Source organism: Amblyomma maculatum, chromosome 2 (assembly GCF_055883805.1).
Source record: "Amblyomma maculatum isolate TAMU_Amacu chromosome 2, ASM5588380v1, whole genome shotgun sequence".
Taxonomy (NCBI): Eukaryota; Metazoa; Arthropoda; class Arachnida; order Ixodida; family Ixodidae; genus Amblyomma; species Amblyomma maculatum.
Window position 1 is genome coordinate 68,977,777 of NC_139345.1, and position 25,752 is coordinate 69,003,528.

Genomic DNA, 25,752 nt, shown 5'->3' on the forward strand with positions numbered 1-25,752 from the left:
ACGTTGAAGCATCTGCTACACAGCACACAGGAAGTATGAAGCAACTGCTGACCTCTTTGGGATATTAGTTGTGGGAAAACGAAGGCTGAAAGATAGTAACAGTGAATAAAATAAAAAGGAGAACCACGGGGAAGATAACCTGCATTGAGAATAGGCTCAATACACCCGAATTTCCACGCTCTGCAGTGCGCAACCGGAAGTTGGTGACAATGATTTCCAGTAACAGAAAACGAAGCCAGAAATACGGCATAAATAAACAAAGGAATGACGGGACATTGCGAACACTCGATATCACGTGGCACGGAATGACCGCAGTTTTCGTCTGGACAGTGCCTGCTACAGCGTCGACATCTCGATCGTTACAGATAACTTGCGACCAGCGGTGCAGAACCTGCAAACAATATGAAGTGGTGGTGTCACCGTGACTCTGCTCGATAGAATATTTCTCTTACAGCGGATAGCTTCTACGTCGATAGGTGCAATCTTAATAGTCCGGTTATGTGAACGCTAACCCTGACGAAGATGTGTCGTGTGCTGCAGCTGATCGAGGAGCTGAACGTGGGCGTAGCCCTGTTCCGGGACGTGCTGCTGAGCGTGAGCAGCGCCCAGGACGGGCCCGAGCTGCGTCAGCGGATCCGCACTTTGCGCCAGCGCTGCGTGGCTGCCTGCGTCGACGCCGCGCACCTACTGCTGCCGCACATACGCAGGTAAGCGGATGACAAGAGCTTCATTGCAGATGTTGCGTGCGGAACGAGATCGGAGTTCACGAAACAGTTCGAGTATAGGAGGCAGGGCACAGCTCACGCACAGACGTCGCTCGTCCCTTCTTCCACTATACTTGTGCATTGTCGCACCCGTTCTGCTCATTATGTTTATTTATGTTTTATTTTATTTTATTTATTTTTATTTAAGATAAATTATTTTATTACGTTTTGATAAATGCGCCCCGATTCGTTGCAATAGTCGGAACTGTCCGTGCCCTATGGAGATAGAAAACTGCGCACCTAGAGAGAAAAAGAGCACGGAGGGAGAAAAAACATGGACTGTAGACGAGCATATGCTCGGTTGGCTACCCCTCACCTGGAGAAAAGGCATACGTGGAACAAGTTGGACGGAACCTGAAACGTAAAACTGGAGGGAAACGCGGCAGTGAACGAGGGCCCTTTTCGGTCACTAAAAAAAGAGCGTTCACGGTGTGTCCATGATGCTATAGATGAAGCATGTAGCGCTGCGATCGCGTTGTGGACTGACTAAAGTTGAGTCCTAATAAGGGAGTAATTACTAAGTGACATACACCGAAGCGCAGTCATACGGCTGCGTACAGCAGCCCTTACTAGAAATCTGCTCCACCTTGGGGGATTCCCCTAAATATTTGACCTAAAGTTGAGTCCATGTCATTAGCACGGCCGCTTAATTGAAGCGGAACAAGGGCGCTTTCAATGAGTGGCCGTGGCATTATTATTTTGGCCCCTCTTGAGGGACACAGGCTCGAACAGCACTCCGCTGCCTCGGGGCCTGGGCACTCGTTAATTGTCAAAGTGGAGGCAAGGACAAATTAGGTGAGCAGTTGTTTTTTAGAATCTGCCGTGTTCACGCAGTGTTCATAGCGTCACACATCTAAGTGCCGTTTGAAGGATGCAAGGGCTTGCTCGGTTGGGATCCCACGTTTTACGCTCTGCGTCGCAGGACATTCAGTAATCAATGACTACAGTGTTGCTGCGGGTGATGGCATATGTGAATACTGAATTCGACTTAACTTACCGGGTAGTGTACCAAGGATAGGCTACCAAAGTGTTATAACAGCGCAAAACGTTCTGCTTCTGGCATCCATTTTGCAACCGTTGTGAAGTGGTCAACTTCACTTAGAGCAGTGTTTGGCCCGCAGGGTACTGCCATGCCAATGACTGATACTCTACCATGGCGACCATTTGGGCTAGTTGGTGCGAATCTAACATATTGAACTATCCCGTGTACTTCTTTTCTTGTGTTTCGCTTGTTCGATATGTTTGATTCATACTCCTTCGCCCACGGCGACAGCACAAGTAACAACCACTATAAGTGTAGGGATGACATTCGCTCATTTAATGTATACCTAGGTGTGGGAAAAGGCCCCCGCACGAATACTAATACATCAATTACGTCATCAGTGTGAGGTGGAAGTCATGAAAATTTGGAGTTAGAAGAATTTAGTTGAAACGGGCCTGCTCATTCCTGCTTCACCAGAACCACCATGAAAGACGGTCGCCAGCAGGTTCTGCGTCACGTCACGATCGCATGACATCATAGCTTGTAAGTATAAGTGTAGCTAGCGTTTTGAGTTGCTTCTTTTAGATACCGCGACACATTTATCAGTCTCCGTGCCGTGTGCTTCTTCCCGAAGATTGAGAGAGAAATGGGCAGGATAACATCCTGGTTAAATTTTCTGCATTGATCTGCGCTCGTATATGTGATCTTTCTTAATTTGGTATGATGTGACAGACGCACTTTGGTAGACAAGAGTGAAACACTCGCTACGTTTCTGCTTATTAATCGCGTACATTGAGCGTTACCGTCATAGTGAAACCTTCGTTTGCTATTTTCTGTCCACAATTCAAATACTGAGCGCACCGTGTGAATGCGAACAAGTTCGTAGTTCTTCCCCACCCCCACCTCTCCTTTTACATTCTCAAAAAACCTCGCGATAGGCTTTTATTGTCAGAATTCGGTTGGCCCGTCGCGAATGTAAGTAAGCAAGCGACGTTATATACAATTGCGTACAGTGCAGGGGAATTTTTTATGCCATTGCAACGCTGGTGCCTCAAAAGAAACCGGCCTATATAACACTGAAGCCGCGTTCCACCGTTTACTACAGTGACCGAATAAGTTTCTTACTGCGGTCGTTGAATAAAAAAAAAAATGTATAGACGAAGGTAAATGCGGAAAAAGTCGTAAAACATCTCTGACAACAAAGTAGGGGACGTGACACAGAAAATAGGAGTCGTCTTAAATTGGAAAGTTTCGATCGGTACTTACAGAACAATGCGGGCTTTTTCCCAGACTTTTTCGCGGAGGTTGTATACGCCAGACCGCAACAAAGATTGCACATCCGAGTCATGGAGGGAAACAAAGTGGATCGCTTCCGCTCGCATTCTTCCCAAGCCATGCGATAAAAGGCGTAGTTCTCTCCCCCCCCCCCCAAAAAAAAAAAAGAACTAAAAAAAGCGGTGTTGTGCCAGACGGGGGTTGGCTGAGAAGCGTCAGAAGTAGTATACGACTTACGTTAAAAGCATTGTACGCGGGGACGATACGAGAAAGAAGAGGCCAGGCACATCGGCGGCTGCATTAGGGAACCTCGGAACGTCTCGGCAGTGCCGACGCTGGGCTAATGGACGCCGCTCGCAGCAAAAGGCACGCCCCCTCGACGGGAAGAGGAAGCTTGCCAGGGACGAGCTCAATTCTTGTTGGACGCGTCCCGATCGGGAGCTATATGAGCGTATATACTTCCGACATGAAGGCGAACCGAAAACGGCAACAGGGGGCCTATAGCTCGGATAGATATAGCACGACCATTCTTCCTACCTCGCGCGCGCCGGCGAGCGAGCACCGACAGATGGGGAGATGCGGCGCCTTCGAGAGCTGGCGAAGGCACATTGTGCCGTGTACGTTCTCGTGATCGATAGCGCACAAAGCAGCGTCCAATTTGCCGGAACAGTGACTCCGCAGGCGGAGCCTTAGGTGTTGTATACTCCGAGGACGTTGTAGCACCTGATACGATTCGATCTAGGGAGGTTGGAACTCCTGGCACGAAAAGAATCAGTGTCGCGCTATCCTAGCAGTAGTACACACGAGAATAAGCTAAGGTCTCTGTCTCTATCTCTCTCTCTCTGCTGCTTCCTGTCTCCTCATGTATAGATGCAGAACACATGTTTTTCTTCTACAACATATTGCCACATCTAAACGGTTATTTTGCTGTTAACTACACGGGAAGCTTTTACGGGCTTCGGTGCAGCAGCAATTGAGAAACTCGCTGTAACTGTAGGCATGTTTAGAACTTGTACGACGCACGTGCCGAGCAAACACTGTTTCCCAGACTCAAACTAATGGTAATTATTTTTAATTATTCGAAAAACACACGGCTCACATCGTTTAATGGCGATTTCGGTTGAAAACAAAAAATGAGATGATTTCGCTTTATCGTGGGCAGGTCATGAATTCACGCGATTCAATAGTGTTTGCACGACACGTGTTAACTCGCCTGGAGTAATTATCAATCGCTTTCGGTTTTGTCGCAAAATTGCAGGCGGAATCTTACGCGATCTTCAATATGGGAGTACACATCTACGTCACAGTGGCGGTCATTTTGTGGTGCAAGAAGCACGGTGAAACACTGCAACTATGTCTAATCGCCTTATCGTTATCTGTTGCGGCTTGCACTACTAAATTAGTGCTCTGCAGCGAAAAATGACGCCCGTGACGTCATTCAAATACCTCCTATGCGGCATTATGATGATCCCGAATCTTTCGCGATATGAATGGGTCTACTCTCTTGAGCAAGAGATCGACCACTGCTAATAAAATATTACCTCAGAAACAGTTCGTTTAGCTCAGCTTAACTCGCAACTGTAGCCTTTTCTCTTACCCTTATTGCCATCGCGACGTCTTTAAACTGAGTGAATGCCACTTCGCAGTTTGTTAGAAACTCTGTGTGCTCTCACGTAGCCCATTCGACGGCTTATAAAAATCCGCCAGCATTAGCAGAATAAAGAAGGCTCCAATTTGAAGTGAAATCCGGGCGAGCGAAATTCGCTGCCTTAGCGGACGAGTTAAGGGAAATAATACCCGAGCGGGAATCAAACAACGCGGGAAAGGGGGGGGGGGGGGGGCATTTTCAATATATATTCATGAGCTTATCTCCCGCGGCGCCTAGCGCACTACGGCGAAAACAGGCCCGTACGTTGCTACGTGTTTCAGTCTTGTTGCAGTGCAGTCGCCTATAAGATCTAGATACTTGTTTTGTTTCTTCTCTCGTCGCTGCGGCGGACCGTATGCGCAGCTAATGAATAGTAATAGTAACAGGGGCGATGTATGTCGTGTCTAGCGTCAATAAACTATTAGACGTCGCAGCGCTCGACGCAAAGAGTTCATTAAGAGCTAATCAGGTTCTCTTTGGTATTCTTTAACGTGAGCTGAACTCAATAGAGGGCTGGTGTTTGCTCGTTCCCCCTTAGTTAAAATGAAACTATAGCGTTTGCGTGCAAGCGGCTGTCATAGGCGCGACATTATAACAGTATATATAGCCGCAACATCCCCCGTATTTTACTGAGATAAGGATGCACTAAACCGTTGGCTTTGATTCCAAGCGTTCGAAAACTGCATGTCCCTCTTATCTTGTACGTTTCCTGTTGCTTTACACGAGCTCCTCTGAATGATGTGCTGTAACTACTTTTCTTCCAGCGGACGAAGTACAATCAAACTGATCTGTTCCTTACTCTCAGAATGCCAGGCTACAAGATGAAGCGCATGCGGTGATAATCATCGTGCATAACGATAAAAGAACGCATGCTTCTTCCAAGTGGTCCTCTTCCTCGTAAGCCTTATCTGCAGCTTACATCCGAATGCTTAATTATTACCAGTAAAGTAATTCTCCGCATCCTTGCATGTCGGCGCTTTGTTTGTTTCAGCCGTTTGCTGGCTAGAGCGTTACATATCAGGTATTCCCTACCCGGATCCGCTTATATCCTTGGCTTTGAGGTATCGACGTCATTCGCATGGTTCTTTTCTCTACTTCCTTTGCCGATTCGGGCTTTTGGTTTTTGTTCTTAGCGTCAACAGTGTAATGCTGCAGTACTTTGTATCTTTGTGCTTCTGCAGGCTTTTGCAACGATGTGTGAATGGCCAGCACATTTTGGGGTTTCGTGTCATGGTGCGTACCAGCAGTCGTGTTGCGCATCACCGAGTAAGCTTGGTTGCTCCCATCAACTACATGCTTTGTTTTGTTCGGTTTGGTTCATCGGGTTTAACGTCCTAAAGCGGCTCAGGCTATGGGAGACACCGTAGTGGAGGCCTCCGGAAATTTCGATCATCTGGGGTTCTTTAAAGTGCACTGACATCTCGCAGCACACGGGCGCCTGGCTTTTCGCCTCCATCGAATCTCGCATAGTTGGGCACACCAGTCGAGCGCCCGAACCACTGCACCACCAAGGCGGGTCCCATCAACTGCATGTGTCAATGCTGTCCTGCAGCGTAGAACACAAGTTATTGTTCTCGTTCTCTTGATGAACAAGAATGATTTTATATCGTTTAGTTTAAAGGTGATGCTGATTTCTCTCAAGTTCCATCGATTGTTGGCAGAAGCCTCCCGGTGATGGAAAGCGGAAGAGTGAAGAAAAACGGTAGCTCGTCACATTAATAAAAAAAAAAATTAAGTGAACAGCCGTTCTTGTTTATGTCCTATCGCTAACGTCTGTTGTACCATATGCGCTAGTTTGTACTATGCTACGAGGAGACTCCGTGCGAAGGCGACCAAAGACTGTCTCCCTATGACCAGAAATCTGGGACAAAATCTGGGAAAGGGTCTATTAACGTACTTTTTTCACGCTTTCTATAGCTGCACCGTGACAGCCAATCTATCCGCAGGTCCGTTTTTACGGTGGATTATAGATCTTTGTTACTTATTAAAAACAAAAGCCCACCCCTTTGGTTTTCTACGGAGTCTCATAATTACCAGTTACGATCGCAGAAAAATATATAAAAAAAAAACTTTTTTGCTATGCATAAGATACCTTAGACTATTCATATATATCAATATGCTCTAAAAGTATTTTACAATGTTCCATGCACATTTGCCTCACGTTTGTTTTTTCAATAATGCAGCTCGTTGTTTCCTATATATGTTTGCTACTCGGTGCGAGTGCAGAAAAAAAAAAAGACTTTATAAACAAATTTTTGCTACTCATTCGAAGCTCATGCCATTCCCATCGACACATGAAAAACAGCATCTTATATCATCCCACAGTTGCTTGAAAATTAAATGTACCCAGGAAATATGAACTTGTTCTCTCAGCTTACTGCGAGCTCTTTGGTTGTCGCCGCGTGCATTATTTGGTTGTATACATTTGCGAATGTATTTCCGTTCACGTAACAATATGTAACGCGGCGATAACAGCTTTGTGGACTCAAGAGTTGCTGAAAACAGACAATTTTCTGTTCTGTCGAACGCTAAATGGCGGCGCCCATATTTTTTCCGAATCTTGCAACGCAGAGCGGAGCAACGCAGGGAACAGAAAAAACATTTTCAGTGACTCTAAGGTGCGGGTCTCTCACGTTGCCACCGTGCTGCGCGATGGAATGGAAAGAGCGGCAGGAAGCTACAGGCCTCCCTCGAAGGCGAACGCTTTTTTCCTTTTCTCTCAAGGGAGATTTCATGTCGTCCATACTAATGTTTGGTGTGGTTCGTTTTACGGAGCTTAAAATCCCTAAGCGACTCAGGCTATGAAGGACGCTGCCTATACTAAAGTAGGTTTGAAGTAAAATTTAAACAACCCCCGCTTCAAAGCCACAAGTCTTCACAGCCGAGTGCGTTATTTTACGCACAGCGGCAACAAAAGTCTAACGGGACAAACAAAGCAAAGCAGCAGATTGGGCCACATGGGGGTAATAAAGACTTAATATTTACATTTTATTCGCACGCAGTAAGAGCCAAATAAGAAGGGACAAACATAAAGCTAGTGTATAAATCTAAAGTAGAAAGAAGCCTAAATAACAAAAAAATGTGAGTGCGCTTGTAATTTAAGTGCAGCAGTGGAGCTTCGAGGCTGTTTTCTGCTGGCCGACCGTGCGGTGTTTCATCCACTGTTGTTGCAATGCGGCTACATTCAGCTTAACGTGATGTGTTTGGCGCAGCGCTGTGTCGGACGGCATCCCGGTGGATTCTCAGCAGCTGGTGAACCTGGTGTGCTGCACCCAGTTGCTCCTGAGAGAGCTGACCAAGTGCCGGGCGCTGCTCGTCGCCCACAAGATGGACATGCAAGACTTTTCCGGTGAGCAGAAAACGTCTCAGCATGTGTGCGCGTGTGTGTGACTTTCTAACTTGGATGAGCCGTTTCCTCCCCCCCCCCCCCCCCACACACACACAACTTTATGCGTTTGTGTGAGTGTGTGTGTGTGTGTAAATGGCTCATTCAAGAGAACAAGAGAGATTTTGACAATCTGCCTCAGGACGACTCAGACGCTTGAGTTACGTTTTTAACTCAGTCTGATGGACATATGTGCGAACTACTTAGCTTTGGCCGCTTTCTTTTTGGCAGGAACGACTAATTGCCTTAAAGACACGCTGGCGACAGAGCTCTTGCGCCAGCATCCGCGGAGGCAACAGATCGCCATTGCCCGACTTCTTCAGATCCTTGCGCCAGTGTTACTGAGAATCGCTTCGGCCTTTGATACCGTTCGCTCATTCTGCTCGACCATAGACAGAACCGGGTCACTGCCATTAGGGGGCGTCAGCCCTCGCCTTTTCATCAAACACTCATGTCGTCTGATGCGTGACGACGCTTGCGTTTCTGAATAGCCTTCTGTGCTCCCAATGAAATTCAGCACCGGAAGCACAGCAGCCCGGAAGTTGTGGCTACGGGAGCAGATTCCGGGATGTTAAGCTCACTGTGCTTGTGGCATCTACCCAGCTGCATATTGCAAATGTTTCTTGTTTAGCCCAGCATCCCAGTGAGCAAAATTTACGTAGAAAGCATTAAGAGCGCCTGGCACCAACCAGCCGTTCTTGCGCTCAAGCAGCATCCCCGAAACAGCGGAAAAGGTCCTGCCGTTCTACCAGACTCCCCGAGGGTCCATAAAAAAGGTGATTCTAAAGGCAGGACAAACTGTTTCTGCGTCTTTCGGGAAACAGAAAAGCGCTCTTGCAGGCTCTTCCGGACCAGCAGAATTGAAAATGGGCCGAAGTGGCGCACCATGTATGGGTGCTCTCAAAGTCCCTCAGGCGTCCCGACTGCCGCACCCAAACTTTTCACTCTGCGAAGAGAGAAAGTAGATTTTCAAACAAGCATCGGATGTTTCGTTGCGTCAGAAGGCTCACCTTCGCCTCTTCTTCAGGAGGCATCAGATGCTACTTTGCGCACCTGTAGTTCACCCAATAAAAGCATGCGAGTTCGTACACGACAAGCAAAGAATAAGAAAATGAGAGTGAATATGGTTTATGATGGGGGAGAGTCGATGTTTATCTTTTATTTTTAGGTTTTGTAAGATAGACAGACTGTTCGGCACTCTTTTGTTCCTAATTTTCACTGAAAATGAAGACTCGGATTGAGAAAAAAAAAAAGCTAAATAAAAATAATACCGGGTCAAGCCTTCATTGAGCCGCGAAGAATACAGCGAATCATATGTTGGTCCGAGAAAATGCGTTTAGCGCAGAGAAATTGCGGAAGAGGTGGGAATCAGCCATTTTTCTGCACCTTCCATTATCACCGAACATTTGGCCCATGAGAGAGTTGCGGTGAAATTCGTGCCAAAGCTGCTCACGGTGGAGCAAAGCAACTTCCAGTTAAAGTCTCACAGGACATGCTGGATTCCACAAATAGTGACCCCGACTTCATGAACACCATAATCACTAGTGACGAGTCTTGGGTGCACGGGCACGACCCGGAAACCAAATCCCAGTCGCTACAGTGGAAGCATTCTCCGTCACCAAGACCAAAGAAGACCCAGCAAGTATGTCAAAATTACGCTGACTGCTTTCTTTGACTCCCGTGGTGTGCTACACCACGAGTACGCACCACATGGTCAAACAATCACCAAAGAGTACTACAGGGATGTCCTCCGCCGCCTACGTGATGCTGTGCGGAGCAAGAGACCGGAGTTATGGTCAACAAGAAATTGGCGCATCCACCACGACAATGCTCCTGCCCATTCCTCGCACTTGATTCAGTTTTTTTTTTGCTTGGGCCAAAAAACCAGACTTCTGTAGTTCAACAGGCTCCTTACTCCGCTGATATGGCTCCCTGCGACTTCTGGCTGTTTCCCAAAATCAAGAGGCCATTGAAAGCAGCGCGATTTCAGACAAGAGAGGACATTATGGTGAAACGACAGCTGAGCTAAACTTCGTTCCAAAAGAGGCCTTCTCGGAATGCTTCTAAAATGGTCACACCGTTGGGAGAAGTGTGTGGAGTCCCAAGAAGATTACTTTGAGGGTAATTAGGTTTCCAACGCTTCAGTTATACGAGCTTTTTTTTTTATTCGGCCAAAGGTCGGATACCTTTCTAACAAACCTTTTATGTTGTTTATTAATTGAGTTTTTTTTTTATCAGACATTTATCGACAAACAAACGCTCAGAGGATGGTTCTGCGTAACGCAAGGTTCAGCGACAGCAGCTGGGGTATTTTCATCTCGCAATATATCGAGTGCATATGCGCATAGTTATCGAGCACTTTTTAGTTTTTTTTTTTTCGTACACACACACATGTCCTTGGACTAGCACTCCTGTGCCATCCAGCGCTGGGTCCCTTCACGGACGGGCGCCGCACACGGAGGGTGCCATATTCCTCCGCTCTTGTCGTATTATTTCTAACCTCCTTTCTCTCTAATCCTCTGGCGGTAGCCGCCTTTCAGTTTCGTATTCTTATGTTCTCGATGCCCACCGCCTCTTCCCCAGAAACCACCTCTCTCTCTCTCTCTCTCTCTCTCTCTCTCTCTCTCTCTCTCTCTCTCTCTCTCTATCTCTCTCTCACACACACACACACACACACACACGCACGCACGCACACACACACACACACACGCACGCACGCACGCACGCACGCACGCACGCACGCACGCACGCACGCACGCACGCACGCACGCACGCACACACACACACACACACACACACACACACACACACACACACACACACACACACACACACACACACACACACACACACACACACACACACACACACACACACACACACACACACACACACACACACACACACACACACACACACACACACACACACACACACACACACACACACACACACACACACACACACACACACACACACACACACACACACACCTTTACAAGATATAGGTTGGCCTCTATTCATCTACTGCTGTGGAGGTCGTCCCACAAAGGTATAAACTCTCGACTGAACGTCGCCTCTTTTGGCTGTGAGCCTTGTACGCCTAGAGGCTTAGATTACAAACAGCTGCTCTGGTTCGCTATCACTTCTCGATCATATTCCTGCGAAGAATGCGCTATAGCACTCCCATAGTGGCAGTAACTTAGACGTTAAACGGGTGCCTAAGTATTCACAATATCATCGACCGAGCTACGTTTCAAAGCACACATCATCCCGCGTGCGTGATCCATGCTGGCCCATTAGGCAAGAAAACTTTCTAATTCAATGCCATTGAGAGCGCTTACTAAGAATGGGCTTGACCTTATTTTCAGGAAGCTGTTCATGGCAAAGCTGAGAAAATGTCATGCGGCGTATCTTTTGTCTCCAAAAAGCTCTTCCAGCTGCGGTGAATCTGCGCTTTCGCATGAAGCGTTTTTCTTCTGGTGTGGAAAGCGTATAATCCTTATCTTTCAATTATAGGGTCCCGCAGCTTCTTCTTTCTCCTCACTCTGAACTCTGCACTTCAGTTTTCGGCAGGTTTCTCGCGTAGCGACGCACAACCCCGTTCAACGCCATCATCTGGGCATAGACTTCGTGAAGTAAGTAAGGAAGTAACAGACAAAAACAAAGCAAAAGTAAAACAAAATCTTCATGAAGCTCGACTTCCTTTCGAGCCAGCCAGGACTCCGGAATCGGCTCCTAATGGTCCCAAGGCACGCGGCCTCTTAGGAGGCAACTGTTCGACTAGCAAAGTAGTCTCCCGTTCTGCGCACTGAATCTGCTGTACTCGCAGCTTCTCATCAGCAAAAGCGCAGGCGGGCTCCGTTTCGGGAGCAGTATGAGGTGAAGAGGGGGGGGGGGGGGGGACAGTATGCAGGAGAAAAGGGGAGGAAGTGTGAGGAAGGGGGAAAAGATGGCCTAGCGGCTGGGGTCTGGTGTGCATGCGCGGTGGTCGCACCAGAGGGCTCAGGACGGCATGGCGCGCCAAGCACCCGTTTCCCCACGCGCGTGGGGGGTGTGTTCGCCATTTGGCTGGCAGCGAGCGAAGCTTGAATCCCGGAAGCCGGGACGCGTTTTATACCCTTTCTTACTGCTCTACGTGACCCGCAGACCGCGGGAAAAAAACGAAGGGAGAAAGGAACGCGGCAGAGCGAGGCGGTGCGGGCGACTCTGGGTAGGTACATCTCCGAGTGGGACCGGCCAACGACGGTGAGGACGGGCTGCGGCACCACGGCTAATACGACCAGAGCGCGCGCAGTGGTGCGCGCGCTGGCGCACGGTGGGTCGGCTTGCCATGCATAACACATGAGTAAGGTGGTGAAGAGCGCTTGCCGGACGCGACATAATGCCGTCGATGTGTGTTTTCGGGGCGTAGGTGGCCGCTGTGTATCTGCGCGCTCGAGCGAGTCCCCCTTCGCGTTTGTGTACGTTCATGCATCTTTGTACCTCAAAGAGGCCAACTGTTCTCTCACGCTGCCCGCGTTCATCGGATCGATGGAACAGAGGGGCGGGCCGTGCTTTCCATTCTCCCGAGAGCAACTCTATGTGCTCCCATCTCGCGCGAGAGAGTGGGCCTGCGTGCGTGTCGCGCCACAGTGTTTGTGGCAAAGCAAGCGGAAAGCGAGGGTAAAGTGAAATTATGTCGGCTGGCGGCAAGAGCAGCTCGGAACAGAAAGGCGAAAACGAGTTCCGCGACGGGATCGACCCAACGAAGCGAACAAAGGGTCCGAGCCCCCCTCTCGCTGCCCCCTCCGCCCATGCACCTCGCAGCTTCTTTCTGTTCGCGCGATGTGACGGAGACCTGCGTTTCGATTGTGAGCGCGACCTAGTCCAACCCCCTTTTTTTTAATTCTCACCACGAATCGAATTGAGCCACTTTCTTATTTTTTTTTGCGTTCCGCCGCAATTTTCGTGTTCCCCCTCTCCCTCCGCTTTTTTTTTTCTCTCGTTTCGAACAGAAGGTGCGAGCGATGAAGCGTGACTTGTTTTGTAAGTCAAATATAACTTACAATTCGTCCGGTCTTTTATATTGTTTTCCTTTCTTCGTACTGGTGTCGTCGCCTGAATTTGAATACAGGGCAGGCAGGAAGGAAATAAGCACATGAAGTAACCACCTATACCTGCAATGTTTACGAACGCAAAGCCATACTTTTGCCATGGTGAGGTTTGCAGCGGCAGCGTGTCGAGTTGAAGCCGCTGTAATGTTCTGTGTGCTTCGATTCTGTTTTCGAAAGTCGCGCTGGTTCACTCGGAAACAGATGTTTCCTGTTTTTGTTATATACATACTTCTACCATCTTGGGTGAGCTACGTTATTTCATTTTTCATTTCAAGGCACGGGAGCTTACATCACGTTTTTGCGAATGAGTATTATTAGAAATCTTAGATTGCGTCACTTCCTCAAGCTAACTGGAGTGAGAAAAACGCGGCAGAGGGAAATAAAGTTCTAGAAAGTAAATAACGAGTAAATAAGACAGACTTTGTTCGCATTGATCTCCAGCTGCTGCCGCTCGATGCGAGAGTTTAATAGCAACAACTTAAACGTATCGACCTAAGGAAATGAGTAAATTGAAGTTTTGCGAGATTTTTGGCGTTGGAGAGCTCCTTCAAAGCCGATAAGACTTGGCACTGAACATTGAGATTGGTCTCACGGCAAGACGTTTTTCGGTGACACTTCGCTGTGACGGGATTACTGGAACGAAAAGTTCAAGAGAACAGATTGCTCCGAGTGCACGGTTCCAGCTAGAGGAGAAAGATTGAATGCTAGGGTTACAAAATGATGGCTGGAAAGAAAAAGTAAGAAAAAAGAAGGGGTTTACACATGGGCTAACTCCTGGAGGGCCCTATTTTGTCGGTGGCACAATTTTTGGACGACGTCAGCGCCGATAAAAAGGTGGACAAAATGAATACTTTCTTTTCCTTACTTCCATTGCCAAATGCTTTGAGGTCACCGGATATCCATTCTTTGCTCGGTGTCCTTGTCTCAAAAGCGATTGAAATCGGTCACCGTGTTTTTTTTTTTTTTTTGTGAAATCATCCGCGAGCGCTAAGAAAGAAAAAAAGAAGCAACGCTTTACTTTCTTCTTTTCGAATTCAGAATCGCTTAGGCTGCTTACGAGCAGTCTGCCTGACCGTTCTCAAAATTGGTAGCTCTGGCGAAATCTATTTGGAAATCATGTTTCTTTGAAATGCATCAAAAAGGAAAGAGAAAGCTGAAATCGCCAAAAGACGTCCAAAACCTCGCCAGTGCACTTCGGAGCGCAGGAGAGCCGTGGACCAGTTTCATAAAGAAGCCCGGTTCCACGCGAGGCGGGGACGATTGAAAGAGAAATGATGGTGCACGCAGATGGTAGGAAATAAAAAAAATAATAATAACAAAACTATTTCTTACTCTGAACCGAGAGACGCAGCACGCAATTTTGGACGGGTAAACTGCGGGCAGACCCATGGCATTTCGCTTCTTTTCGGTGTAACTTAAATAACTAAAAATCCTGGAGACATCGCATGTACTGGAGTTATCTGTCTTTCGAGGACTGGGGGAAGTGTCCTCGACCACAGAAAAGACTGGACCTGGTGAGTTTACCTCCTCTTGCCTTCATCCGCAGAAGCTCGAGACAGAAGTAGGCTTAGTAGCCACTGCTGAGATGATTTCTGCAAGGCACGCGTTGCACTCTTCGCACCTGAAATGTACCCCGCCTGTCCCTTCCCGGCCACTGCTCGCCACTAAAGGCAGGACGATATTTTATATATATATATAAAGAAAAAGAGAATGTGCGGATGATTTCAAGCATCACTCTAATTTGCCGAGATGGAAGAACGAAGTGGCTTACTGTGTTCCTCAATCATTGCGGCGAAAGCAAACATACAATGCAAAACAGAAAGATTTGAAAAAGAAGTTATGTTAATGTTTTGGTTCTACCTCCTTATTTCTCTCTTCCGATTTCTAGTTGACGTGTTGGGGCTTCATTGGCTTGATAAAGTAGGTCCCACTGACGAGATTTCGCGCTTTTTAAGGCTCTAAGTAGTGTTGTCAAATGCTTTAGCGCCAAAAAGCGGGCGTATTCTCGTTCCCTGAAAAAGACAAAAAAAAAAGTTTGGTTTTACTATCGACAAAAGATCAAAATTAACTAAAGTAAGGTTGCATCTCATGGCTGGTTCGAGCTTTATAATGGTTCATTTTGTTCGAGGAAACCTTATCGCTATAGTGTTAGAAAGCAGGCAGCCTCAAGGACGTTAAATTATGGCGGGACCTCTCGTCGCGCCGCATCCACCGATAAGGGCATGAAAAACGCAGCAGATCACCGGAGCTCTGCTATAAATTTCAGGCAAACGAAGTTCGCGGATGGCTAGTATTGAAATATTAAACGAACAAGTCTCCGCGATGCAGCGTCATTTTATTTTTATGAAGGGTAGCTGCTCAGATGTCTAAAGGCACACGGCAAGTCCGAAGGAAAAGAAAACTAAGTAAGAGAGAGAGAGAGAGAGAGAGTTCGCCTTATGATGCGGCAGGCGGCTGCGGGAAGGTACAGGGAAGGGAAGTGGCTGTGGAGTTTTTGGTATTTCTTTCATTCCTTTAAAGGAATGTGAGCCCGCCCTTTGTAGCTTCGTGCTCGGGAGCACGGGACAGAAAGCGAACGTTGCGGGAAACCTAGCAGAGTTCAGGTCGGCCGCGCAAACCGTCGACCGCTGGGAACTCCGACAGGAGCACAATAGCGCTTGATTGATGATATCTTCGCTCTTACCAAGGGAGCAGGAGCTCCGATGAAGACTTTTGCTCGCGGTTCGCTGCTGTTTGATGCATGGAAAGGGCTTACACCGCGGACACTGCCTTTCATCTCAATAAGTTTTCTGCCGCATTTTTTCACCTGATCTTTAATTGAGCGTGCTTTCCAAGACGGCTTCGTGCAGGTATATACGAGAGAGACGAGCCAGGAAAAAAAGCGGAGAGTAGGAAGGTCTTGAGGAAAGGAAGGCACATCGGTTTGGAACCGCGAGCCTGGAGCAAATAAAACGCTGCTGGTCCTGAGGGAGCACTATGGAGGCATACGGTCATATGGCTAGGCTTATCGTGCAGTGGAATCAAGGCTTATGCTACGCAGCTAAACAGACGGTAGAGTATGCAAAGCGATAATATGTCCAAAAGCGGCATTTTTTCTAGCCGCAAGCAGTTTTTTGCCGTTTTAACTATTTCGGCAGATGCTTTTGTGCTAGTTATCATTTTAGATACATGCGAAGACCGAGTGGTTCAGGGCTTATCGCATTAGAAATATATCTATTTGGACTGGTTGGTATATGGTTAAGGGGCAAGGGATTATAGGAGACTATATCACAGGAGAAATGAAGCACGCGTGCATGCAAACGATTCAACAGCTGAATGCTTTCCAATACATTCAGACAGAGCGAAAAGTTGGGAATGTCAAGTTCGCTAGTACAGAGGCTAAGCTAAGCACTGCGCGATAAAGACGAAGACGGAATTGCGCTCGTGTTGCTCTACTTGTTCCGTCATAGTCCTTTTCGCGCTGTTTTATTACAGACACTACGTTTGCGCAGGTAAGGGCTGGAGTTACAGATACGCGTAGTTCAACCATCCCCCCCCCCCCCCCCCCCCCCCCACACACACACACACACAAGAAAAAACAACTGGAAACTGAAAGAATAGGCACTTCGAAGTATGCAGGCACGACCCCCCGAGCGATTTCGTAGACATTTCTTGAGAGCAACAACAACAACAACCAACACGAAACAGGGATTACGAAGTGCTAGCTATATTGCTACAGCAAACAGCGCAGTCTGCGACGTGATCGTGGTACGGGAGGCACTGGTATTTCGCGTTCGCCTATTTTCGCTATTTAGAATGGCACCGCACTGATGGCCAGAAGCGAGCCACTAACACAGAAACTCATGAGGCCATCTTCCTTACAACTGTGAACATCAAACCGCATTTCGGGACCGCCGACAGCCAAGCATATTGGTCGGCCTGTGGTTCGTAGGATTCGTGCACATGCAAAAGAGAACCGCAGGCCTACGACTACAGAATCACAATGTAAATGAAAATCAAAGAGCAACATGAAAAGATTTTGTGCACGTCCTCTCCTCCGTTGTCTTCCTTTTTCACGCTATTCTTCCTCTATGCAAAGAAGCATAAAAGACGTTGAAAACACGAGGCCCAGTGTAGCCTGACGCTAGCGAGTCGAGACTGGGGGAGCCAGCTGTCTGGCTGAGGCACCCGGACTCGCCCAGCTTTACTTCAACCCATGTCTGTCGGAGCTGGGATCGCCGCTGTACCTTCCGTCGAGCAAGCGAACTCTGCCCGATAGGCCGACGAGTCGGCCTGTTGGGACGAAAGCTAAATGACCGTGGAGTCGGGTTGATTCAGCCCGACTTCAGGGGCAGGTTGGCTCGACCCTACCCGCTGGGTGGGCGAGGAGCATGTATACGCCGAAGGCCAGCGCCTCCTCTCTTGCCTCCTTGCCGATCAGGCAGCAGCAGGGGACGGGACCGCGAGCTGTTAGTCTGCACATTCCTCCTATACCTCGTCTCCCACCTGCGCCTGGTTCGCTTGATCGGCGCAAGGTGTTGAGCTAGCTCGGCCCGACTAGGGCTAGCCTATATAGTAACTCTGGGCCTGACAGAAACGGGTTCAGTAAAACCGGACGTGTCGGGCATATTCAGCCCGACAACTGGCTCGCCCCTACTCGAGCCGCTTGCGTCGGGCTCATGAATACAAACAAGGTAACTGCTAAGATAATTTACTAAGGTACTAAGGTAATACAATCAGGACAACCTTAGACTCAAGCAAGCAATCAAGCAAAAGATCAAGCAGGTTTTCGGAAAGGGTACTCTACTATCGATCATAACCATACAATCAACCAGGTGATGGAAAAATGTTAGAAATATACCCAGCCCTTACACATAGCGTTCACTGATTACGAAAAAGCATTTGACTCAGTAAGAACCTCGGCGGTCGTGCAGGCATTGCGAAATCAGGGTATAGATGAGCCGTACGTGAAAGTACTGGAATATATCTTTAGTGGCTGCACAGCAACATAGATCTGCATAAAGAAAGCAACAAAATTCCTTTAAAGAAAGTTGTTAGGCAAGGAGACATGATCTGCCCGGTACTATTCAAAGTTTGCTTAGAGGAAGTATTTAGAGACTGCGAATGGAAGCAGTTAGAGATAAGGGTAGATGGATAATACCTCATTAATCTGCGATTCGCTGATGACATTGCCTTGATTCAGGGGATGAACGGCAAATTATGATTGATGACCTAGATAGTCAAAGTAGAAAGGTAGGCTTGAAAATCAATACGCAGAACAATAAGGTTATGGTCAACAGCCTCAGGAAGGAACAGCAATTTACGTTAGGTAGCGAAACTGGGAGTAGTAGGCGAATATGTCTACTTAGGACAGGTAGTAACCGCAGATCCGGACCATGAAAGGGAAATAACAAAGAGAATAAGATTAGGATGGAGCGCTTTTGGCAAGCACTCGCAGATTATGAGTAGCAGCTTACTGGTATCGCTCGATAGGAAAGTATACAAGAGTTGCATATTACCTGTACTCATCTATGGGGCTGAGACGTGGAGGCTAACGAAGAGGGGTTTACTTAAGTTGGGGACAACGCAAAGGGCTATGGAAAGATAAATGGTAGGGGTAACGTTAATAGAGAGGAAGCGTGTAGAGTGCGTCAGAGAAATATCTCAAGTTCATTACATTCCAGTGGAAATCAAGAAGAAGAAATGGATATGGGCAGGACATGCAGTGCGAAAAGAAGATAACCAATGGCCGCTCTAGATTCCAAGGAAAGGAAAACGTAGCAGGGGGCGGCAGAAAGTTAGGTGGACGGATGAGGTTAAGGAGTTCGCAGGGGTCAAGTGGATGCAGCTAGCACAGGATTGGGTTCATTGGAGGAATATGGGAGAGGCCTTCGCCCTGCAGTGGGTATAGTCAGGCTGATGATGATGACACAAACAAGGCTGCTGTTGTCGTGCACGCAGGTCATAAAAGGTTCCGCAGAAGAACAATTGCCCAAGCTTTAGTTAGCTTGCCATAAATATGAAGTAATGACAGCAGGTTTGCTCAAAACTGGCTGCCATTTCATAAACAAAACAAAAAGAGGAAAGAAAATAGTGATATCTTCACGACCAAAAGAGCCTCAGACGAGCCATTACAACCTTCATTACAACTAATTACGATCCATTACAACTGAGACGAGCATTACAACAAATAGACATTACAACCTTCGTCGCAGGGACATGCACTACGAATCAGGTGGTCAGGTGTGGGTTTGGGCACCTGTGCGTTGCAAGGGCCTGTGGGAAAAGCTTCTGCATCGGTATTTTGGCACGTACAAAGTCATCCACCGCTTAAGCAACGTTAACTATACGAAGTTGTGCTTGACGGAACAATGCCAGTGGCTCATCGGCGTCAGCGGCCCGAAGTCGTGCACGTGGTGAGGCTCAAGCCTTACTTTTCGCGGGACTGAGCGTCGTCGACGCTGTGTTTACCAGCTCTCCGTGTACTATCTTGTCCATGCTGTGTAATGCTCTTTGTGCTGTAATTGTGTGGTTCTTCTTAGTTCCGGTTTTTTTTTCTTTTACAAAACTCTTTTCGCGTCGAGGCGATGCCTAGTATTTTTAATTGGGTGGGGGGGGGGGGGGGAGGGGGTTAATGTCACGTGCCTAGCACCACGCGGCCTAGGCAGTGGGCCGCAACGACGACGATATGGTTGTTGGCGCGTGGAGAGCGCTCTCGCCGGACCTTGCTCGAGAACGCTTCGTGAACGCTTGGAGAACGTTTCGTGGGTGTGCCTGCACGTTACTCTGCGCCCGCTTATCTGAGGCTCTTTCGGTGATCACAATATATGGTTTGGGTTCTGGAGTTTAGCGTCGCAAGGTGACTCAGGCTGTGACAGACGCCGTAGTGGAGGGCTCCGGAAAGTTCTACCACCTGGGGTTCTTTAACGTGTACTGACACCGGTGCCTTGCTTTTCTCCTCCGTCGAAAAGCGGCAGCAGCAGCCGGGATTTGATCCTGCATTTTGGGCACAGAAGTTGGGCACCTTGACCCCTGCCTCACCACGGCGGGGTAATATATGACACGTACAAATAGTTTTAAACTTTTACGTGTGCACGACACCAGTCACGATACAGGCCTCGGGTGTGCAGACAGATCGTTAATCGTGGACAAGGAGAGGCGTGGAGAGAGAAGGACTCCAGCATTTTCACTTCGCTCTAGCCATAACTTTATCTCGTACTAACTAGTAGCTAAAAGTATGTGACCCTGCTGGCTTAAGGTCTATCATCTGCAGACAAGTAACATGACTATTTGTGCCATGTTGTGAAATGAGGGATCGCGTTTGCAGACGAAAGATAAAGTTGTACCACGTTATTACGTTAGTACCTCCTCTGCTGGTTTACATTTTCATTTTGGGCCTTTTATGCTCTTACAAGTGGCATTTTGTTTTTACGGCGAATAATAGTAAGCAAAAGAGGAATAACAAATATTGGGATGGAAGGGAGGGATGTAGTTCACTGGGAGTGGCCTGCAGCCTTCAGAAACAAGAGAAATAAAAGAGTTGAAATAAAGACTCCAAACAGATCTATGTTTTTAAAGCAAAAACACTGAATTTGTGCCATGAAAGAAAACAAATAAATCTTAGCAATACGCATTTTAGTGTCTTAAAAGTCCGTTTGCATGCGGAACACACCTTTTCTATCTTATCCCTGTTCAGCAATGTAGCTTATATATAAGCCCAGGTTCGTTCCTTTATATTTTGTTCGCATTCTGAGCGTTCCCTTAACGATCCGCGTGCCATTTACGTGGGGACTTCGCAAATGTGATGCGGGATGGCTGTTCCGATTCGTTCCTCCCGAGGCGGCTTTTATGTCCAATGCAAAAAAATAAAAATAAAAAAAAATAAAAAATAAAGGAGCAAGGAGACTTCATGGAAAACGGCTCTCGAGAGAAAAGACGCGTTTGCGAATTGCCTACGAGCGTTTTCATGGTCCCGGAAGATGTTCTTGCTGCTGCGACAACGAAATGCGGCTCACAAAGGCGTGCGTGGGTTTCCCGAAACAACACCGTAGGAACGCCATGGGGAACACGGGGGTCCTTATCTTTTTATTGTTCACGGAAATATCTGGTGAACTACTTTAACGTAATTTGGCAACGACCCTCCCTTCAAGCTTTCCCGGCGACTTATTTTTGCAATTATGCTTATGTTTACTGTCGACGTAAAGAAGCGATCAAAAATTATAGTCTGGGCAAATTGGCGTTATATATAATATAATATAATATAATATAATATAATACAATATAATATAATATAATACAATATAATATAATATAATATAATATAATATAATATAATATAATATAATATAATATAATATAATATAATATAATATAATATAATATAATATAATATAACATGGTTTGGTTTTGTCCCAAAGCGACTCAGGCTATGAGAGACGCCGTAGTGGAGGACTCTGGAAATTTCGACCACCTGGGGTTCTTTAACGTGCAGTGACATCGCACAGAACACGGGTGCCTTGAATTTTTCGCCTCCATCGAAAAGCGGCCGCCGAGGCCGGGATTCGATCCCGCGTCCTTGGGAGCAGTAGTCGAGCGCCGTAACAACTGCGCCACCCCGGCGGGGTATATAATATAATATAATATAATATAATATAATATAATATAATATAATATAATATAATATAATATAATATAATATAATATAATATAATATAATATAATATAATATAATATAATATAATAAATATAATATAATAAATATGATATAATATAATATAATATAATATAATATAATATAATATATATTTTCTGCACGACACACTAAAGGCCGCTTAAGTCGAAAGCATGAAAAGTGGCTTCATCGTGGTTTGTGTGAAAATAACTTAGGATGTTCACCGCTCATCGTCCGACATATGCCAATGTTTTCCTGGTCGGTGACTGTTTCTCTTTGACCTTGTTTAATTCCCATGTCAATTATTATGTTACACAACCATTACGCGCTGCATCCCAGCCGAGAAATGCAAGTGATATTTCTGCGCACATTCTGTATGTAGTATTTTTGGCCGTCAACTTGTAGCAATAACAAAATCGTTTTGTGAAGAAAACCTTACTGTAATATTAGGCTGGTATGTCCTCGTTGTAGCAACATAAATACGGGAAAATGCTACCGGTACTCCAGAAAAGTACTGCAACACAGCGGAAAAATCTATCATTATGCCAAGGCAAAAAATAAAAAGTATATATTGTTTTCATTTTTCTATCGTTTCCTTCGTCTGGGAACTGGCGTAAGGAGATCATACCTACCATTTGAACGCTAATATATGCACTTTGAACGAGACTAACGTGCATATGGAAATTCGCTCACTTGTTTTCGAAATCAGCCCGCTGCGAAGAACCGCATGCCTTTTAACAGCCTCGCTCTCTGCATTCTAGGGCGGCAGAGCAATTGCTCCTTTCCATCATGCTTCTCTTCTATACTTTTCTTTTCACCGATTCTCGACGTGGTCGTAGAAAGAAACGGGAAGTAGTAAGGTCTGATGAAGTAACGCACTTTTGTAAGCCCCGTTTCCTGTCGCTTGCATTCATCTCTATTAGGGGCATCCACATGCGCTTCCGCACATTCGCACACATTTTGGGCTATATTTTTATTGCCGCTTCTGCTTCGGGCAGCCGGTCATCTCGAGGAGTGACGCAAGCACGCTTTCGTCACACCCCGAGATGTGAAGGGGTGTGACGAAACTGCAAGCGAGGTATTTCCTAACATATTGGAATGGAAGCCCCATGTCCAGCAGTATACGCCCTGATATTTCAGACTCCCAGCTGTTGCGCTGCCCCGGGCCGTAAACACACGCGCTACGTATTAGGTGGAGATGAAAGACGCATGCTCTCTCAGACTGCTTCGCTCGCTGATGATTGTGTGTCGGGGTTGATTGCAGAGCCGGTAGGGCAGGGAGGCGTAGCGGTGCTGGACAAGCTCGTTCTATGGAGGCCTCCGCCCAAAGACTACCACCTTGAAGAACTGCGCTCCATTGACAGGTAAGCACGTCCGGCAAAACGAGATCATCGCGCTATCTTCCGAGGTCCTCTCATCAGGCATTACTCGTTAGGGTCTGCAAATTTAAAGCGTCTGAGAGATGTACTCAGCTAGGCACACGTTGGGAACAAGATTCATGGAGTATGGGAGACTATTTCTGGGTCAGAAAATATTAAAATTAAAAATGGAAACGTTTTATGCAAACTGTCACACGCTCAAAAAGAAGAAAAAGAAAAGAAAACAAGAAAGAAGTGGACAAGCGCGAAAAGAAGCTCGGAATCCTCGTGCTGACGCACCCGGGGCAAGTCGGCCCGAACCTGTAAATAAGACTCGTATTAATATGTACAACACATGCAGAGAAAGAGGGAGAGAGGTGGAAATAAAAGGTAGAGAAGTTATCCGGAAGAATGCTAGGATTTAGTACCCTGTACTGAGAAAAAGGGAAATAAGGATATGAGGCTGATGAGCATATATAATTGAGTGAGAAATGATGGATATTACTTAAAATCGTGCCAGACAGCGATGTCTGTATGTAAAATTGGCGCATGTCATGAAAGACTGCGACAGATGACTGCAATAAAAAAAAAAAGGGGGGGGGGGGGCGACTTTAGCTTTAAGGGTATGAAGCAGCAGTGTCAGCGGCTCCAATTACGGAGCCTTATCGACGTACAAGAACTTTGCCAAACGCCTGATCATTGACCATCTAATTTGGGCCTCTCTATTTCATACGTACTATTTAATATACAGTCGTACGCTTTGACATTATATGCAAGACTACTCAAAATAAATTATAATGTCCGGCTTAGCCAAGATGTACTAACGTGCTTGCGTGGCTTAGGGGTATGGCAAACCAGACTCGGAATGCGAGCGTCCTGCAAGGTTCGATTTCCCCGTATCTTCCCACCTGAAAGAAGCCCGAGTTCGCCGCTTCAACCATGTCATGTGGTCTCGTGACGTCACAAAAAGAGCAAAAGTCAGTTCCCACGCATGTCAGTGGCCAGGTGCTACCTGCCAGAGCCTAGCCCATGTTTTTTTTTTTTTTTTTTTTTTTGCTCAGAGTGTAATGCTGTTTCATGTAATGTAATGTAAAGCAACTAGACCAACGCTACACAAACGAACTCTCCGGCTTGCAGTGCTCGAAACATCACGTGATAAAAAGTTAGATTCGATGCACTTTCCTGAATAAATTTTTGTATCTTGCCTCGTTCTCTCTTTTGCAGGGATGCTGAAAATGTCCGGACAGTACTCGCCGAAATGCAAGAGTTCATGCCACACGAGAGCAACTGTCAGTGCACGCATACTTTCTACAAGCCCCTTGCATGCTCGCACTCTCGAAGTCATTGCGCGACATGCTACGCTGAATTTCAATCGGCGATTAAGAGAGCATGCTGTATTGCTTCGATAACCAGGACTCCACATCCAGTGGGAAGTTTCGATTTATATAATACCCGTCGTGTCCTCCAATTGTAGATTAGGAGCAACTCGCTCCGCAGCGATTCGCTCCTTACTGCACCGTGTACACCGTGTACAGCCTAAGCCGTGTTTATGTTTCAATTATTAATTTTATTTCCCGACGCCGTAGCAGGTTTTTAGCTCCCTCGCAAATGTAGAGCAATGATCTGGATCGCCGATTGGAACTCACCGTTGAAAACTGAAGATGCTGGCTATAGCAGACTTAAGGCTTCGCCTAATAGCTATAGGTGCGAATTGCGGCAGGCTTTGGCCTTGTTCTTTCGGGTATTATTAAATATGCTTCGATAAATTCTTCTGCATTCGAAAGGGCATTTTCTCGTGCTGTGACAGTGTAATGTGCTGAAACATCCAGTTAAATTGAAGCGGATAAATTTCTCTGTTCCCACTGAAAATAGCAGCACAAATAAAACGGGACAACAGAAAAGAACGAAGTGGGACTAAGCTTGACTTGCAACTACAATTAAACAGTCGCCAGTCTGAGGAGCTGCTCCCCCCTTCCCCTCCCCGCCTCCTCATCTGGTGTTGGTGCTGCCCCGTGTTTTATGTGCTGCTGTATTCAGACGAACGTGTGCCAACTTACTCAGCGTCTAGCATTACACAAATTTCGACGTACATTCGGAGGACAGTTCCACTGCCATATTCAAGCGTGCATTAGTTACAACCTGAAACCTTAGGCTGGGCCTTTCCTAACATCTCCATCGTTGCAGGCACGCAACTTTGAGAGGAGGGGATACGCATGCTAACTACTGAAACTTGTCCGAATGGCGTCTTGAAACCGCATGCAGCGATGTTCTCTGCCGACGACGCGTTTGTTCAAAATGCACAGGCTCATTGCTCATCCCAGGACTCCGCGTTTTGCAGGCAAGAACCTGATCGAGGAAGGGCTGTTCAAGTGGCGAAGAAAGGGAGGCCTCTACGGACAGCTGGGACACCACCTCTGCTGCCTCTGCCGCTCGCACATCAGCTAGCCCCGCTGAACTGCGCGAGGCACGAGTGCTTTTTATTTTATATTTTTTTGCTTCCGTAATAACGAGGCTTTGTACTGTCGAAAATCTAGAGAAACTGGTTTATGTGTAGTAATTTCAGGCCCAGTCTTGCAGTAAAAATAGAAGTTTTC

At 46.9% G+C, this 25,752-nt stretch overlaps 1 protein-coding gene across 1 annotated transcript in view; it reads left to right on the top strand.

Moving 5' to 3' along the window:
- Positions 1 to 25,752, top strand: part of LOC146198932 (uncharacterized) — a 60,091-nt gene that overhangs the window by 26,352 nt on the left and 7,987 nt on the right. Inside the window, exons 2-6 of the mRNA XM_084594417.1 lie at positions 541 to 707; positions 7,882 to 8,018; positions 23,065 to 23,164; positions 24,383 to 24,447; positions 25,497 to 25,622. Coding sequence (XP_084450543.1) covers positions 541 to 707; positions 7,882 to 8,018; positions 23,065 to 23,164; positions 24,383 to 24,447; positions 25,497 to 25,603 — 576 coding nt within the window. The 3' untranslated portion in view covers positions 25,604 to 25,622. The remainder of the gene's footprint in view (positions 1 to 540; positions 708 to 7,881; positions 8,019 to 23,064; positions 23,165 to 24,382; positions 24,448 to 25,496; positions 25,623 to 25,752) is intronic.